Raw genomic sequence first — 17,901 nt, 5'->3', positions numbered from 1 at the left:
CCCAGATCTGAAAAACCTGCATATCATATAAAAAACGTTCAAAAGGCTTTAAAACATAGAAAATGAGTGGAAAATTAGATAGATATACTTTTATAGAACACACAAAGTACATATATCCAAGTTGAAGATGAGAACTATATGATTAAAAACATGTAATAAAAAGATAGATTAGTGAGAAAGACTCGAGACAAAAATGAAATTTTTTTATAAATTTAGTGTCAAAGAGATTAGAGTGGGTTTGGAGAGTTTTAGTTTTGAAAAAATGTATAAACTTTATGCAACAGAAGGTTACCAAATGAAGAAAAATCAAACATAAAAACTTACCAAAACGCTCAGATCTGTTATGAAATGGGGACATGGGAAGTCTTCTACCCCAGAAGTCTTTCAGATCTGAAAAACATACATATCCAAATCAAGATTTGAAAAACCTGCATATCCAAAAACGTTCAAATGATTTAAAAACAAAGAAAATAAGTGAAAGATTAGATAGATCTACCTTTACAAAACACATATACGTAAAAATTCAATTTTTCAAAAAAAACATTTAAGCTTTCCAAAATCTAACCATAAGAATACATACAATACTAAAACATATGTTGCCAAACCCTAAATCAAATAATATCATGATTAACTATTTTCACTCATCTATGTTGAAAACTATTCAATTTTATTATATCATAATTTACATCACTTAAAACTGTTTATAATTACATGATCTTAATTTTTCACTTGTCTAAATATTTTTAAAACAATTTATAAATTATTTTTAAAATCAACAACACCAGACGACTTACCTGGAAGTCGTCCAAACGACTTCTAGTATCTCGAAAGACTCAGACGACTTACCGGGGTTATATTCGTAAAAATGAGTTCTGGTTTTTTGTTTGGTCACAAGGGATTGAGTGTATTTTCCAAGCATTTTATGTTAGTTTTGCATTTGATTCAAGTTTGGGTATAGCTTTGCATTTCAAATCAAGTTCTGAGTCATATTTGGTAAATTCCCCAAAAATCTAACTCTAAAAATTTGAATATTTTATAAAATAACACATTAATTAATTTTATAATTAGTAATATAGTATTATTATAAGTAAATATTAATTAAAATTTTATTCTAAAACAAGAAAATAAAATTTTATACTATTTTTATAAATTTTAGAATTATTTTCTGTATTATATAAAAACATAAGTGATTTATGTATTAAATATGATAAAATTGTACTAAATTGGAAAATTGACAAATTTTATCTTTTAAAATTGTTTCAGTTAAATAAATTATCACTCATCGTCAAAATGGGTTAAAAGTTGTAACCTATATAATATGTTTATACAAAAATAAATTTATTAATATAAATTAAATTTTTATATCTACAACTATATATTATCTTTTTATTTATTTTGAAACTCTCAACAATATATTGTTTAAAAATATTTATATAGAAGAATATAATAGTATATAATAACCTTGAGTTCATATACAGTTAAAAACAGAATTAAATACTATGAAATTTTAATAATTCATTTAAAATATTAATAAAAAATCAAAATTTAATCATAAATTAATTTTTTTATTTTAATTATAACAAAATATATTAAAACTTTTTAGAAAGGGCAATTGTCAATAATAGCACTTTTTGAGTTTTTGTCTCAAAAATGGCATTAGAAGGAGAAAGTCACAAAAATGACATTCATTAAAGGGTAAAATATCCCTAATACCCTTGGTTTAAAATTAAATAAACAAACAAAAATATATAAAAACAAATAAAATAAAAATAAAAAATGAAAAAAAGAAATTTTTTTTATAGTTTCAGATTATATGTTTTCAGATTCGATATTTTTTATAATTTTCTTTTTGAAAATTTTTTTTCTAATTTTCTTTTTATAATTCAAAAATACTTTTTGAAACTGTTTTTAATTTTTATTTTTAATTATTTAGTATTTATTTTTTTATTTCATAAAATTTTAAATCATAATTCCAAAACTCCACCCCTTAACTCTACCCTAAGGTTTGGATTAATTAAACCAATGGGTATAAGTGTATATTTACCTCTTTAATGAAACTTATTGTTATGACTTTGAGTCTTGAGTGCTAGTTTGAGAACAAAATTTTGGTTTGGTGCTATTTTAGTTTTTTTCTATTTTAGAAAATATTATCAAATATTCAAAAAAACAAATTATAAAATAATGTATTAACATAATAACAAAAGAAAACTCTAACATCTTCGAGAATCTTCGTAAATGATTCATCCCACATAATTCTATTTCAAAATGTGGAGAGAGGTTGTCCAACTCGCCATATGGCGCGCCGGATCTGTATCGTCCGCTCGCCAATTGTATCGGTTTGTATCGACCTGTTGGGTGTGCGAAGACATGCTCGTCATACGACGAGATGGGTGTGATATAGCGAGATGGTAATCCTCCTAACTGGATTATTTATTATTATGGGTCAAAAATGGGCTACAAGAAGCCCGTAACCAAAAATAAGAATACGAGATTGTACATTCACAATGAGTTTGGATGGATTCAACAAATATAGAGGATCTACATAGCAAAAAGTTATAGACACAAAAAGCTCGTCTTAATCCTTGATTTTCCTAATATGTTAATCAAAACTATTTATTGTTTAATATGGTGATATGGTCTGAATTGTAATAAGATGCTTTCAGTTTCCTCTACCATCTGGTCCAAAACCATGATCAACCAACAATCATACTTGTTTTTCCATGTTTAGACAGAAAGAAACACCAAGAGACCCCAAAAGCTATGTGTCCAAGAGCTTGTTTAGACCATTCCTAACCAAGACTTCAATTTTCCACTGGAACAAAACTCGCCATGAGCCATTAACAGATAAAAAAATCTTAGACCAACATTATCGCCGTTTCTTAGCTAAAGTTTTTAGTATAATTAAGATTAAAAATAAATCAAAATTAGTTATTATCAGAAAAACGTTCCTTAATTAAGGACAAAAACAAACGTTTCTTGAGACACGTGTCTCTCATCGAGGGAGTTTCCCCTTCTTCTCTCCACATCTCTCTCTGTGGCGACTCCTCTGTTTCTCACTTCAGGTTCGTGATTATTTACTCTCCATCTTTTTGCTTCAATCTGATATAACGGAATGTGGACACAAAGGATCTCAGTTACATGTTCGTGTCTGAATTTGATGAACTTTGTTTTGTGTTGACAAGAGTTAAAAGGTCAAAGCTTTGGTTTTTGGATTGAAGATAATATAAAAACTGAATCTTTTTGATGAAATTGTTGATATATACAGAGGGAAATGGTAAAATACAAAGCTTTGGTTGAGGACTGTTGCTGTGATTACGAAACAGTGGACAAATCTTCTCCAGTTCCAGTGTTAGTTTGATTTAAGATCTCGGAATTTGTGTGCAGTTGTGTAAAGGATCATAGCTCAGAAAAAGAAAGGAAGATGAGTGGAAGTGGAGATAAAGTTACTGTAACTACAAAGTCCTAGTAATAATGTGCATATTTCCTATTGTCTCTTAACAATGTCTCTTACTCTAAAAATAGTAATAAAAAAAGCTAAAAACTCAAAATTTTGTCCCAGCAATAATGATGCTCTTAGAGCCTCCAGGAAGAAGCTATGAAACTCCTTTTCTTTTACGAATGACGCTTTCAATAGTTCCAAACCAATTGCAAAGACAAGAAAACCAATGACTGGGAATTCTGAAATAATGGTAAAACAATAGCAAGGTAGCATCTAGAAGAACTCTAAGAATATCATTATTATTTATATCTCTGAACAGACAACACTACATCAGCATGTGTTGTTTATATAGTAACAAAATGATGTCTATCACGTGTATCCACCGAAGTTGATTCTATTTAAAAAGTATTCATTCTTTTTTTTTAGATCAAACAACAAGTATTCATTCAAAAACTTTAAAAAAAATGAGGGATCTCAAATGATGTTGAGATCGTTGACTTTCCTAGCTTGTTCCATATTAGTCAAACGCATCTTTTTATTAAAACCATTGTACTTTTTTTTTTTTTTTTTTTTGAACAAAATTAAAACCATTGTACTTATTCAAGCTTTGATCCATTAAATTTTCAAGAAAGTAATAATACAATCATAAGCAGCTTTATAAAAACCAAATCACATGTAGGATTTGAGACGTGGTCTCGTAAGAGACTGTGCTCCATCCACCATCACAGTGGTACCTGTCATGAAACATGAACCATCGCTGATCAAGTAAATTACAGTCGAGTAGATATCTTTCTCCGGGTTCAGCCACTGGCCAAGAGGAGCAGCGTCCTTCACCAGCTTCTGCGCTCGATCTATCCCCACTGAAACTGGATATTCATCGCCAAGATGCAGACCTCTCGAGATCATGTTCACCCTTATCTTGTGCTTCCCTAGACTCATGGCTGATGCCTGAAACTCCACAAATAAATAAATAAAACATGTATGTCAAGTTTAATCCGGGGATTACAGGGCCAGTCTTGGACATAAACAAGTGAACATTGGCCAAAGACCTCTAAATTTAAGAAATAATTTACATAAATATAGATCTCTAAATATTTTTTAAAAATAACTTTTATTAGAACGTTTACTAAATACTAAATTGTCTATAGCCTCCAAAATCTCAGAACTAGGTGTAGACTAGGAGATGTAAAAAGATGTATACCCGAACCAGCTGGTGAATTGCAGCAGCGGCTGTAGCATAGGCATCAGCTCCAGGGTAAAGCCCTCTCTCACCACTAGCTATTGTAGCCAAAAAGACAATGGAGCCTCCTGTTCCATTCTCCTTCATCATGCTTGCCACAGCCTTCAAGATAAACCATGGAGCCGTGAGATTGATCTTTGTGATTTTCTTGAACTCATCTTCAGACACTCGGAGAATGTCCTGCATCTTCCCTTGGTAGGTACAGCAGTTGACAAAAGCATCCAAAGATCCTAGACGAGTCCATGCCTTTTGGACAGCAACATAGAAAGCTTCCTCACTATCAGCTTCCATGTCGGCTCCAATGAGCTCCACTGGGAAGGCTCCATCAACAGAGACTCGTATGTAGTCCACAGTGCTCCTTAGAGAAGCCTCGTTTCCCATCAACACCAACCTGATATCTCATTGGTTAATTAATCTCGTAACTAAACTACGAGGATGAGCAAGGGCATTAGAAACTCACCGACAACCGTGTTTGGCTAGTTGGATAGCGATGTTCCGGGAAACCTCGTCGCCGTTGGCTGTCATCAACACCTTCTTCGCCATTAGATTCAGAGTATTACTTCTGATCGATGGAGGAACAGGGTATGGACTGGCTTTATTAATATAACATTTAATTAAATACAAGAAAAATATTAATTATATATATTCGATGTGCCTCGTGAAACTCGCCTAATAATTTCTACTAGAGTATGAATGGTGATCAGGGAACGGCTAGGAATAATGCATTCTCTAGAGTTCCTGAAAAAAAGCACCATTCACAAGGAATAATAATTCCCTCTCATTCCTTTTCATTCCTTTTTTTTGTAGAGAATTAAAGAATAAAAGTATTCTTTGTTAAAAGTGATAAGGAACAACCATTCTTTTTCATTCCTGCTATTTTATTCCCGAACATTCATTTTTAATCCATTCTTCTTGTTTCCCGAGTGGTCACCAGTCAGACCCCTAGATTTTTTACCCGCATGGATTTTCATTTTATAAATATATAACAGATACCATCGCAAAACTTTTAAAAATATAATTTACATTTTAGTGTTATATATTGTGTAAATCTATAATGTTATTGGTTATGCTTCTTATTCGATGTTATTAATGTAAAATGATTTATTTTATACACTTAACTTTATTATTAATTGTTATTATATATTAATATATTTTTGAGTTTGGTAAAATAAATTCATAGTATAAAATAAACAAATTCATATATTTTCTATGTTATTTATTTTAGTATATTGTGAGATTTTATAAGCAAATATATTATAATAATACTATATTATTAATTATGAAATCAATCGATGCATTAATTTAAAAATATTTTAAAATTTTATTAAGATTTTGTTAGATTTTTTCCAACATATTTTGTTATAATTAAAAGTAAAATTTAAATTTACAGTTAAAAATATTTATTAATATCTATATAATTTGTAAAAAATTTCAGAAATGTTATATATTAAAAGATTAACTTAAATAGTCAAATAGATGTAATTGATAAAATAGACCTAGTATAAATTTTTATGGTATTTCTTTTAATAAAGAAGATATAGAATATAATTATAAAATTTGAAAAATATCATACACTTTTATTTTGTTTTATTTTATAATAAAATCTTATTTAAATTAATGTATAATAGTATATATTATTAATTACGAAATTAATCAATGGTATTAATTTAAATAAAATATTTTAAATTTTTAGAAAGATTTTGTTAGATTTTTTTTCAACATTTTGTTATAACTAAAAGTAAAATTTAAATTTACAGTTAAAATTGATTTATTATTAATTTCTTTATTTATTTAATAGATTAATGTAAATAATTAAATAAATGTAATTAATGAAATGGACCTAATAAAGCTAGTATGACTTTTTTATGGTAGATAAAAATGATAATTCTCTTTTAATAGAAAAGATTACTCTCTATGTTCCTAAAAGATTCATATTCTATATTTTTCACGCATTTTAATAAAATACATTAAATTTGTATAATTTTTTGTATTTATTTTCTTCCAATAATTTTAAACTAATAAAAAAAATTAGTGCAATTAAGTTTTTTAAAGTTTGCAATTAGTTAATAAAAATGCATTGAAAAAGTAAAAAATAAATCTTTTTGAAACAATTTTTTTCTCTATAATATGTAACTTTAAGGAATGGAGAGAGTAATATACATCAGAGAAGTCACTTAAGTGACTTTTGTTTATGTGTCATTCATAGGTAAAATTTAGAATTAATTCTCTTAATTTGATTGGTTGTTGATATTTGAATTTTTATTTATTTAATTAAAGTTTTAAAAAGAAAACTAATCCTAGAACTACTTAATCTAATATATACTACCATACAAACAATTAAACATTTTAAAGTTAGAAGAATTACCATAATTTGTTTATAGAAACAATTATATATCATAGATTACATTATAAAAATTTAAAATATACATATAAATACATATGGAATGATAGAAATAATTATATAAACGATTTTAACATTTTTATATTAATAGTGGATACAATAAATTATAGATTACAAAAAAAAACTAATTAACTTAAACCAACATTTTTTTATACTCATTATATATAAATTGTTTTTCTAAAATGTCTCCAATGAATGTAGAACAGTCACAAATACAATTTTAAAAACATTCAATCATTTTTAAATGACAAATGTGGATTGTATAATTGAGTTATTACTGTAAGAAATGATTAAAGTATTTGTATATTTAAAAATAGAAAATATATGGTAAGTATTTTGAAATAATATTAGTAAATGAAAATATTTATTATAATATAAAACTGAAATATTAGAACATTATACTAATAAGAGACTAAAGTTAATATACTCTATTAATATAATTCTTATAGCTTTGATTATAATAAAATTATATGGTAAATTCTTTAAAATAATATTAATCAATGAAATGTTTTATTATAATATATAAATTGAAAATCAAAAATAATATATTAATACGAGATTAGAGTTAAGACTCTATTGATATTGTTTTGATTATAATAAAATTGACATGCTTATTTTGTAATAGAAAAAACGAAAAGATACATATATAAAACATCAGTGAAGAATAATAAAACTTATTTTTTTTTTTTGTATTCTTGGTTGTATTCTTTGTTATTTTATACTTTTACGTATTTAATGTTTTATATGTTTACCGAAATACATGTGTTTTACGTAGTAGTGCAACTGTTAATAATTATTTGTAACTATTTTACTTCTAAATAAAATAAAGTGATAGAAAAAATAATGCAAAAATAGAATGTGTTATAAAATAACTTATTGTTCATTAATCTTTGTTTTTTTATTAATAAAAATTATGTCATAAAAAAACTTTTGGAAACTTATAATAAAATTTATAGAATTAACACTATATCTCCAATAATCTTCTAAGATTATACAATATCAAGATTTTTATTTTAAAACTATTTAAAATAAAATATTATTTTTAATAATTATGATTATTATTCAAAATTATAAAATTATAAACATAATATATAAGTTTCATAAAAAATATACTCGCGAAATCACCGCAACCACCTAGTACAGCATATTCCCTATGTTTAAGAGTGTTATTTTGACATTTTCATTCAAATTAAAAATAATTGAAATACGTAATGATTTAAATCTATTTCACTAATATTGTTTGAATAAATATGAATTACCATGAAATTTTAAAATTACTTTTTGTATAATAAAATTATGTATAGAAGAGAAAGAATAATTCTTCGAATTCCGATGCTCATCTACCTTTTACTAGAATAATCACAATTCTTTTGATGTGTGATTTATAAATTAAATTATTTATTAAAATATATTAAATATATGTTTTTATCTACCTAATATTGTCCCTAATATCTATACTATTAAAAGGAAAGGAGTCTAGAAAAATCTACTTATAAAAGGTTGTTGGACCTATTCACTAGACTTAACTATTTTTTTTGGTCTCACCCTATATTTCTCTAACTATACACTAATCAATTACCTTATATTTCTCTAACTATAAAATAACCAATGCTCTTATTTAATACTCAACTTACTATAATACACCAAAGATTTATACATCAATATCAATACTATTAAAAGGGAAGGAGTTTTACTAAATCTACTTAAAAAAGTTGTTTGGACAATTTCCTTAACTAACAATATTTTTGACCTTACCATAATATTTAATTAACAATAAGTAACCAAAAATTTCTCTAACAAATATTTAATAATACATTTATTTATTAGACCACATTATTTTGTACAAGAACAAAGTTATACAACATATATACTTTCCTTTATTAGATGACTGTACCGTTTGCTACACAAAAATAATGTACCACATATACTTTATTATATTATTTTCTAAACATGTCTCATTAGTCTCATAATTAATAAATGATTCATTTCACCCAATATAAATAAATTATATAAATCGTTTGATCCACCAACTATGTAACAATACAAGCCATCCTTTCTATACTTCTGTTTTAAATGATGAAAAAAGCTAATTTATATATTTACTAAGAATATATCTTACTTCGAAAAGTATTTAAATTTGAAACAAATCAAAAATTAAATATTCTTATACTTTTATCCTATTTTAAAAACCAAGATATAGCAACATTGTTACAAAATATTTTAAACAAAAAATAATATACCGCAGATATGCTATTTAAATTCAGTAACTTTATCAACTTTAACATATTTCATAACTCATTTAAAAATTGACATATATCATACATCATACTATGTCATGTCATCATACATTATATATTTCCAAATATACAAAATCAAATTTTAATAAAGTAAACAATCTGTTAGAAATTATATATTTTACTTTAAATTATTTTTTATACAAAGTATTTATCATAAAAAAATTTATTTAACTTTTTGGTTTAGGTTTGGATTGGTTCTTTTCAGGTCCGGATCGGTTCGAATCTATAATTCAAATACCTGTAAAATACCTGTAATTTTTAGGTACGTAACAGGTCCGAATTAGTTTGGGTATCGAGGAACCAAAAAAAACTCGAAGTACCTGAAAACCCAAAAAACAAATACTGAAACACAAACAAGTACCCAAAATATTGAAATACCGAAAAGACCCAAAATTTTACCTGAAATCTGATCCAAGGAACCGAAAAATATCCAAAAACTTTTCCGAATACCCTATATATTTTTTATTACAATTTTACTCAAAACCTGAAACTAAAATTGAAAAGCTGAACGCAAAACTTTAAAAGTATTCGCAATACCAAAAACATATCTATAATACTCGAATATACCTAATATACACAAAAAAATTCAGGTACTTGGGTATTAGGTAGGGTCTCGGTAAGGATATTGACTCAAAGAAAACTTGCGGGTCCAAAAAAAAATTTGAATATGAACTTTGCCCTAGATCCAAACCCAAAACAGCACCAATATTTCCAGATCGATTTCAGTTTGGTTTCACGGATCTGGTAAAATGTTCATATCTAATAGAGATAATTACATAAGAGTATATATATAAAATCATAAATAAACTAATTCATAAATTATACAATTTTAAATAAATTTCTTCTTCGATATAATATAACTTTTGTAACATAATAATGCATAACACTTTTAAAATACTAATTCATAATATTTATTTAAAATCCAAAGAAAAACCCGCGCTTTCGAAGCGCGGATCAAAATCTAGTTATCCTAACAATAATATCATATAAACCCATATTTGTCAACTTAGATACCGTCAAGTGTCAACAATCTTTACAATTGAATTGCAATTTTCATACTTTAGACATCTAGTGTGGATCACCGGTCTAAAGAATACAACATAGCCTAACTCTTGATAGCGAACCAAACTCATGATAGTGTAAGTTTCCTAATTATAATCATTGAATATATTGAAACAATAAAAAGAATCATAAAATAATTTGATACCATTTTTTTAAAGATTCCTTAAGTGGGTTAACAACTAACTGAGTTCAACATTATTATTTAATCAAATGTTTGCATTATAACTTCGTGTTAAACTAATTTTCAAATACTTAACAATGAGTGTAAAATAAATTCATGAAAACTATACCAATATTGGAGAATATGTCACATTGTCACATAAAAAAACTTAAAGTTAAAAATATATAACCTCAATATTTAATAGTTTTATCATATAAATCAAATATTGATCCATATACAAAAATAAAAATATAGAAATTCGTTCGAATAGTCCAAAAATATTTTTTTGTCGCAAATATATTTTTTAAGAATCAAAATGACCAAAATATTTCATTAAAAAGGTAAATATACACTTATACTTCTAATGTTAACTAATATACACTCATGATTTAGAGTTAAGGAGTGGAATTTGGGGAGTGATGTGTAAATATTTTTTTCAAAAAAATACAATTTAAAATTTTAAGAATAAAATATGTTAAAATAGTTTCAAAAAATATTTCCGAATTTCAAAAATAAAATTTGAAAAAAAATAAAAAATAAAATATGTTAAAATAGTTTCAAAAAATATTTTCGAATTTCAAAAATAAAATTTGAAAAAAAAAGAGAATAATAAAATTGAAGAAAAAGGTTTCAAATGAAAAATGTTTTTACAAAAAGTTCGAATTTTAAAATATATAATTTGAAACTATAAATTTTTTTTTATGTATTTGTATTTATAAATCTAGGATATAAGAAATTTTGCTTTTTTAATAAAGTATTTTTGTCATTTTGATTCTTAAAGACTTTTTTGTGACAAAAACTTAAAAATATTCGTTTCATCATTTGTCATCTCCATCGAGATGATCTATTTACATGATTCATCCAAATGATCCATCCAAATATGATTGAGATTGTTTGTTTGTCCATCTAGATGGATCATCTAGATGAATCATCTAGACAAATCATCTAAATAGACTTATGTTCATTTTTTTTTTCATTTCCATCCAGATGAATTTGATAAACAAAATATGAATTATTTTTGTTTCATTATATTAATTTTTATTAATTATCTAAAAGATAAATATTTTAAAATATGGTTTTGGGAGGAAATAAAATTTTGTGGTTTTAGCAGAATATAAATATTCACAATTTTGGCGAAATTTTTTTTTTGCAATTTTAACAAGAAAAATAATTTTATGGTTTTGTTGAGAACATGAAATTTGCGGTTTTGTGGTTTTGGCGGAAAATGTATTTTTGCGGTTTTGGCGAAAAATGGTTTTGACGAGAAAATGTGTTTTGGCGAAAATGTGTTTTTTTTGCGGAAACATTATTTTTTACGATTTTAGTAGAAAAATGCGTTTTTATGATTTTGGTGGAAAATACTTTTTATGGTTTTGGTGGAAAATGCGTTTTTGATTGTCATTTTTAGCGGTGACAAAATGATATAGGTTTAAGTTTGTAATCTGTTAATTATATCAAGATTATAAGAGACATTATACTATTTTGACAAAAAATTTCATTCCAAATGGTTCAGTTTGGTTTAGCTGGCTGATTTTAAAAATTAAGCCTTAATTTATAAAATTTATACAGATAAACCATTTAGATGACTTCTAATTTAAATTCTAAACAAACAAAATTTTCATTTCTATCCAGATGATTTATTTGAATGGTAAAACTAACAGCCCCATAATCTATTCGAGAGAATTGGCTATAAACATATATTCTCACAGGTGTGATTGTACTAGCATTAATGTACTAAATCCCATCAGAACTCCACAGTGAAACGTGCTTGGACGAGAGAAGTACTGAGATGGGTGACCTCCACCACAAAAAAAACATATTTCACCACGAGTTTTTAATGTCATGTGGAAAAGACAGCATCAGTAATACAATGTCGCCACTTGGACGTGAATATCTATGACTTACCAAACATATCCACCTGTTCCAATTTCGGTTTAACTTTTTACCGTTTCAATTTCGGTTCAACCGGTCTGCTTACTATACCAATAACCGATATAGAATTGAATTGAATTGCTTTCTTTAAACCAAAGGGGGAACAAAATTGCTTCAAATACTAACACAGAAACAATATTAATGGTTTTTAAAAATATAAGAAAAGTGGAAAAATCTCTGTTATCTCATGTTTCTGCCACCGGCTGAAACTTTCCGGTGACGCCTCTTTCCACGTTGCCCCGGACTCTTCTTCCCAGTGTTGGCTCTACCACCGACTGATTTTCCACGTGGCAATGGCAGTGGCTCGGGAAGCACCTTAGAAGAGGAAGCTCGAGGAGGTTTCATGTTCATCAAAACGTCTCTATGATAAACCTGCCATCATCAAGAACACGCTAAGTCTCACATTTTTTCAGACAAAACAAACCAAAATTTCTCTTCTGCTTTTACCTGTTTTACAAAGTTTCGTCTTTCACAATCCAAGAACATATTGATGCTCCAATCCACTTTCTCTCTTATCCTGTCTCTTGCAACTGCAAAGCTTAATTGATCTCTTGAAGTAAACCGATCTACTTCGTTGAACCAGACACACGTGAAGAGGTTTGTGATCGGTATGTGTTCTCTTATGATTGTACAACCTTCAGGAACATCTACAAAACAATTCAAAAAAACACTCAACTAAGCTCAAAACAACACACAATAATCATATGCTTTATTAAAACAATTACCACTTGTTATTGGAAGCTTAGCATCAGTGTAAGGTGTTAACCCTTCCTTCTTGTAGAACTCTACTTGGTAATCAATCGAGGCATTGTCGTATTTTCTTGCGGCCTTGTTCGCTTCAGCCTCCACAAACACATCAAAACGTCTGTAATGTTTCGAGATTGCTAAACTAGAGTTCGTTCTCCACAAGAACCTGAACATTTGACAAGACATATGAAGCTTTGGCTTGACACAAAACACTTTTCAAACGAGAGAGACTAATTTACCTTTCAAGTATTTGGTATGGATCTACAACAAGCTGCAGCTTTGCATCAACCCATATAGAGTACTTGACATTTGGGAACAATCTATGCAATAGAAGCTTCGGAATCTGTAAGAAATGCTAATACTTGTTACATAAGGAAACATTCAAGTCTCTATTCTCAAATATTTTCTAACTAATGTTCAAGAAATCGTTAGGCGGTAGTTAAACGAGATTACTGACTATACGGCGCATAAATCTATTTTTTGAACACCTACAAAAATTGTTTAGCTTAAGTTCGATTTGCCAACGGGCGCCTAGAATGATTTTTAGAACACTGTTTCTGACCTTTCCATTACGCCTTGCATCAGTGTAAGGGACATTGTGGGCAACAATGATCCTCCACAGTCCTACTCTCTTACTATCCTCTGTGTAACTTGAAGTGTTCTTGAGATATGAATGTGTTTCTTCATCAACAAACATGTAGAAAGGGATGTTCTTCCTCGCCATTTCACTGATGTTCACCGGTTCTTGAATTAGATCATACTTTCCTGAGAAAAAAGGAAACAAAGGATTGAAGCTTTGTTCTTGACTAGATAAAAGAATGTATGTTTTCTTTTACCAAATATTGCTGAAGCCACAATCACTTCATGGAACTGGTCCATCTCATGAAGGATATCCTCATCAATGTCGAAACCGGTTTGATGACCCGGTTTAGTTCCTTTGACAAAGCTGCAGAAACAAGAAACAAGAATCACAAAAGAAGAAACTACGGAGTTAAGTTAAGCTGAGAGAAGCTTACTTACCCGCAGTGCACTGTCATGGACTCTTTAATGTCAAAGGAGTTAGTCCTATCTTCAAGAGAAGGATAACCTCCAAACTCAGAGCCTCCTTGACCTTCTTCTTCTCGTTTTAAAGGACTCTCTTCACGTATATAAGTCAAATTCTTAAGCACAGGAGATTCAAATGGATGCTTTGGCATATGAGCTAAGGCCTCCTCCGGAGATAGATAGCATACAGGACACGCTGCACACAATCACAAGCCAAAAAGGGTAAACACTGAGTTCCTTTAACAGAGTAACAGAGAGATAGAGAGCTTACGGCGCGGTCCAGGCCTTCTAAGTCCAGGTGGAGGAGGAGGAGGAAACGAAAAGCTATCACATGGATGGTGGGAAGGGAGTGAAGGAGGAGGATGAATGATGTCTACATCACTTCCTCTAGTTTGATCATTATTAGAGTCTCCAGTATAGAAAGAACTCAGTTCTCTACTAAGTGGTGTTTGGTTGATTCCAAATTCAATAGTCTCAATACTCTGATGAATGTTTGGACTATTACTACTCTCTGCAGACACAAGTCACATGTCTAATCACAACCCATTGAAGAATAAAAAGACATGTAAACTTACTAACCTTTGTTGATAGTGTAGGAACCCAAGACAAAGACAACAAAGGCAAGGCTGAGAAGGAGCAGCATTGCCACACGTCTCCGACCTAAGTACCAGCAACATAAGAAGGAGAGAGATCTCTCCTTGTCTTTAGAATTTGAAGTGAGCATTGTGGAGGCAGAGGTAGATAGAGACTCAAAGAAAGCTCAAGGCTTGTGTTAGTCCAATGAGCCATGACATTCCAATCATTGATCTCGAAAAATCCAAACTTTTTTTTCTCACAAACTGAAACATAAGACAAAACCAAGATTCAGTTCCAAAAGAAGGTAACCCATTAACGAAAGAATCGATTTTGATTCGAATCAGATCGTACAAAGAGACCTGCATTTGCAAACGAAAAGGAACAAACTTTTAAATCACAATCAAAAGTTTAACACGCAGGGAAAGAGATGAGATTACCTTTTACAATATCAATGTCAGACTACACTGATCTCTTCCTTCGATCTGCACAAAATCATTCAGTGTGTGTGTGTATTTGGATTTGTCAAGGATTCAGTGTATTTCTATTTGAGGGATTAAATTAACATATTTTTAACGTGTAAGTATGTTTTTCATAATATATTTATTTGTTTTAGAGTAATTATATAATTTGTAGTTGACAATACAAATGTTCATCAAATATATATTAAAAAGATAAATAATAACTGGGTGTTCAAAAAAAGAGAAGATAAATGATAAACTGATTTCCTTAACTTAACAAACCAAATTATTAAGAAAAAAATAGTTTTAAAAGCTTAATAATTTGGCTTGTTTTAGTTTAATAGTAGCCAATCCTTAATATGATTTTAATTTCAAAGAGTGTAGTGTAGGTCTGTTTCTAGTCACATACCTAAAGGAATTGCATTAATTTCGAAAATGGGTAAGTGTTTACAAATTATACATATTTTTGGTTGGTTCAACATATAGAGTAAGTGAATGATATTTTTAGTATATACCATAGTGGCTAAAGGTTAATTCAAAATAATGTTTCTCTTTCAATAAACTAGACACTTCCAATGGATTTGGTAAAGTTTTTCATTTTCAAATTTTTTTAAAAAGATTGAAAAAGCATCAGTATATAATGCATCAATCCAAAGACTTGGCTATATGACTGAATTCATCATAAATTTTTATTGTCACTCTCTATAATAGATATCTTATATATTAAAACAGAAGTCATGACTTCTTTTCATGTGTGATTTTTTTAGTTTGGACCATTCCTAAAAAATATCATATTTTACATAAGTTCATTATTATATCTTTTAATATCTTTATCATTTTATTTGAAATACAAATGAATATATTTAAAATGTTCTAACAAAATCTTTTTAAAATCTTCTTAGAATCTTTTTAAATTTACTTTCAAAAATTAGTTAGTTTTAATTTAAATTATCATAAAATATAATTAGAAATTAAAATTGAATATAGTTTTGGTTTATAAACGAAAATTTAAATAAAATGAAATTAATCAATTTCAAAAATACATTTACTAATAATTTTTAAAGATTTTGTTAGAAATAAATATTTATTTTTATTTTATTTTTTTCAAATTTGTTTTCTAATAAAATAAAAATAATGATTTTTTGATGAGTGATATTTTTATTTGGACCCTCATTTAAATTTTATATTAAATGTTACTCACTAATGCTAATATACATAATATTTTTAACTACTTTAATCATAATATCTTTTATATCTTTTAATTTTTTTTTAAAAAAAAATTAAAATTCTAACAAATCTCTTGAAAATATTATAATAAGATCTTAATTGTGATAAATTGAATATAAATATTTTCAACTAATTTTGTAATTAGTAATGAAATGTTACTAAAAGAATAAAATTATATCCTATTTCATCAATTTTACAATAATATCTATCATTTTAAAATAAAAATGTTATATTGAAGAAAATATGATAAAACTATTTTAAATTGATAAGTTAACATATTTTATTTTCATAAATATAAAATATTTATGCTAAAAATATAATATGTTGGTAGAACGGGTTAATATTAGTAAACTATATAATACATGTATAAAAAATTAACTTATCTTAAACATTTTAATATACAGTAATTTATTATATAAAATTAATAAACATTAAAAAATTACTAAAATAATCTAGCGATTTGAATTACGGATCATGATTATAATAAATTAAATACAAAATTGTTTTCATATATGTTCTTTCATGCATTAAAAAATTTAGTTTAGTAATCAAACGCAAATTCAATAAGACAAATATATAATAAGCAATATATATATATGTGATGATTTTAATTTTCTGCATGAAAACTATAAAATTATTATATTTAGCATAATTATACAAACATTTAAATATGTGAGTAACATTAAAAATATGTAATAATTATGTAAAACAAACATCTATATATATAAATGTGAAAATATATACCCGCACGGTTGTGCGGGTTTAATCTAGTCTATACTATTAAAAGGGAAGATTTTTTTAAAAATCTACTTATACAAGATTGTTGGACCCATTCATTAATAATATGTTTTATTTAATATGTGCCTTAATCAATCAAAATATCTCTACTCCTATTTATAAGGAACACACTAAGTTAATTATGTTAATTGTTGTTACTAATCGAATTAAAACAAACACTACGGCCAAACACTAGCAGCTCACGAAACTAATTGATTTATGTTATAACATATGTACTTATGATATTACATTATTTCTTAAAGTTTAAAGAAAGAAGCACGATAACAAAGCACATAATATGATATGAAAACAAAATCATAATAGTAAAATCATTAATCTAACAATTTTGGGGGAATAGATATGGAAATTAACTAAAACAAAAAATATTTATAATAAAATTTTGTTATTTAATATAAGTTTAGAAACTATTTAAAACCCTATAAATCTATACTTTTAAATTAGCCAAAAATCTGCTAATTAATCTCGGTTCTCACAAACTTAACAAATGTAACTATTATAAAATGCACATAAAATATAAGAA

At 27.3% G+C, this 17,901-nt stretch overlaps 2 protein-coding genes across 5 annotated transcripts; both read right to left on the bottom strand.

The window, feature by feature from the left end:
* Nucleotides 1-3,956: 3,956 nt before the first annotated feature.
* LOC103832700 (carbonyl reductase [NADPH] 2) lies at nucleotides 3,957-5,392 on the bottom strand. Of its 2 annotated transcripts, XR_004449930.1 has the most exons (4): nucleotides 5,140-5,392; nucleotides 4,641-5,070; nucleotides 4,028-4,387; nucleotides 3,957-3,984 (listed from the first exon to the last, which is right to left on the bottom strand). XR_004449930.1 is itself a non-coding variant. In XM_009108763.3 (3 exons), the coding sequence occupies exons 1-3, from the start codon at nucleotides 5,220-5,222 to the stop codon at nucleotides 4,109-4,111; spliced, it is 792 nt and encodes a 263-aa protein (XP_009107011.1). In that variant the 5' UTR covers nucleotides 5,223-5,392; the 3' UTR covers nucleotides 4,020-4,108. The 2 variants fall into 2 exon arrangements, 1 of the variants encoding a protein (XP_009107011.1); XM_009108763.3 differs by lacking the exon at nucleotides 3,957-3,984 and having other exon boundaries at nucleotides 4,020-4,387.
* Nucleotides 5,393-12,579: 7,187 nt separating this feature from the next.
* On the bottom strand, nucleotides 12,580-15,525 carry LOC103832699. Of its 3 annotated transcripts, none has more exons than XM_033276501.1 (11): nucleotides 15,336-15,525; nucleotides 15,212-15,257; nucleotides 14,902-15,161; nucleotides 14,594-14,833; nucleotides 14,299-14,518; nucleotides 14,115-14,224; nucleotides 13,841-14,043; nucleotides 13,518-13,621; nucleotides 13,257-13,444; nucleotides 12,979-13,178; nucleotides 12,580-12,903 (listed from the first exon to the last, which is right to left on the bottom strand). In XM_033276501.1, the coding sequence occupies exons 3-11, from the start codon at nucleotides 15,044-15,046 to the stop codon at nucleotides 12,712-12,714; spliced, it is 1,602 nt and encodes a 533-aa protein (XP_033132392.1). In that variant the 5' UTR covers nucleotides 15,047-15,161; nucleotides 15,212-15,257; nucleotides 15,336-15,525; the 3' UTR covers nucleotides 12,580-12,711. The 3 variants fall into 3 exon arrangements, with proteins under 3 accessions (XP_033132392.1, XP_033132393.1, XP_009107009.1); XM_033276502.1 differs by having other exon boundaries at nucleotides 14,902-15,167; nucleotides 15,219-15,257; nucleotides 15,336-15,462; XM_009108761.3 differs by lacking the exon at nucleotides 15,212-15,257 and having other exon boundaries at nucleotides 15,336-15,506.
* Between the last annotated feature and the right edge of the window lie 2,376 nt (nucleotides 15,526-17,901).

Source organism: Brassica rapa, chromosome A08 (genome assembly GCF_000309985.2).
Source record: "Brassica rapa cultivar Chiifu-401-42 chromosome A08, CAAS_Brap_v3.01, whole genome shotgun sequence".
Classification (NCBI taxonomy): Eukaryota; Viridiplantae; Streptophyta; class Magnoliopsida; order Brassicales; family Brassicaceae; genus Brassica; species Brassica rapa.
This window is presented reverse-complemented; position numbering and strand designations above follow the sequence as displayed.

Excerpts from the sequence above, each read along its gene's own strand:
- LOC103832700 (XM_009108763.3), bottom strand. The coding sequence starts at position 5,222 with ATGGCGAAGAAGGTGTTGATGACAGCCAACGGCGACGAGGTTTCCCGG. Across the intron at positions 5,071-5,139 it reads CTAGCCAAACACGGTTGTCG|GTTGGTGTTGATGGGAAACG; the intron begins GTGAGTTTCTAA and ends ATGAGATATCAG. Across the intron at positions 4,388-4,640 it reads CAATTCACCAGCTGGTTCGG|GCATCAGCCATGAGTCTAGG; the intron begins GTATACATCTTT and ends GTGGAGTTTCAG.
- LOC103832699 (XM_033276501.1), bottom strand. The coding sequence starts at position 15,046 with ATGCTCACTTCAAATTCTAAAGACAAGGAGAGATCTCTCTCCTTCTTA. Across the intron at positions 14,519-14,593 it reads TAGAAGGCCTGGACCGCGCC|CGTGTCCTGTATGCTATCTA; the intron begins GTAAGCTCTCTA and ends GATTGTGTGCAG. Across the intron at positions 13,622-13,840 it reads ATGCAAGGCGTAATGGAAAG|ATTCCGAAGCTTCTATTGCA; the intron begins GTCAGAAACAGT and ends CATTTCTTACAG.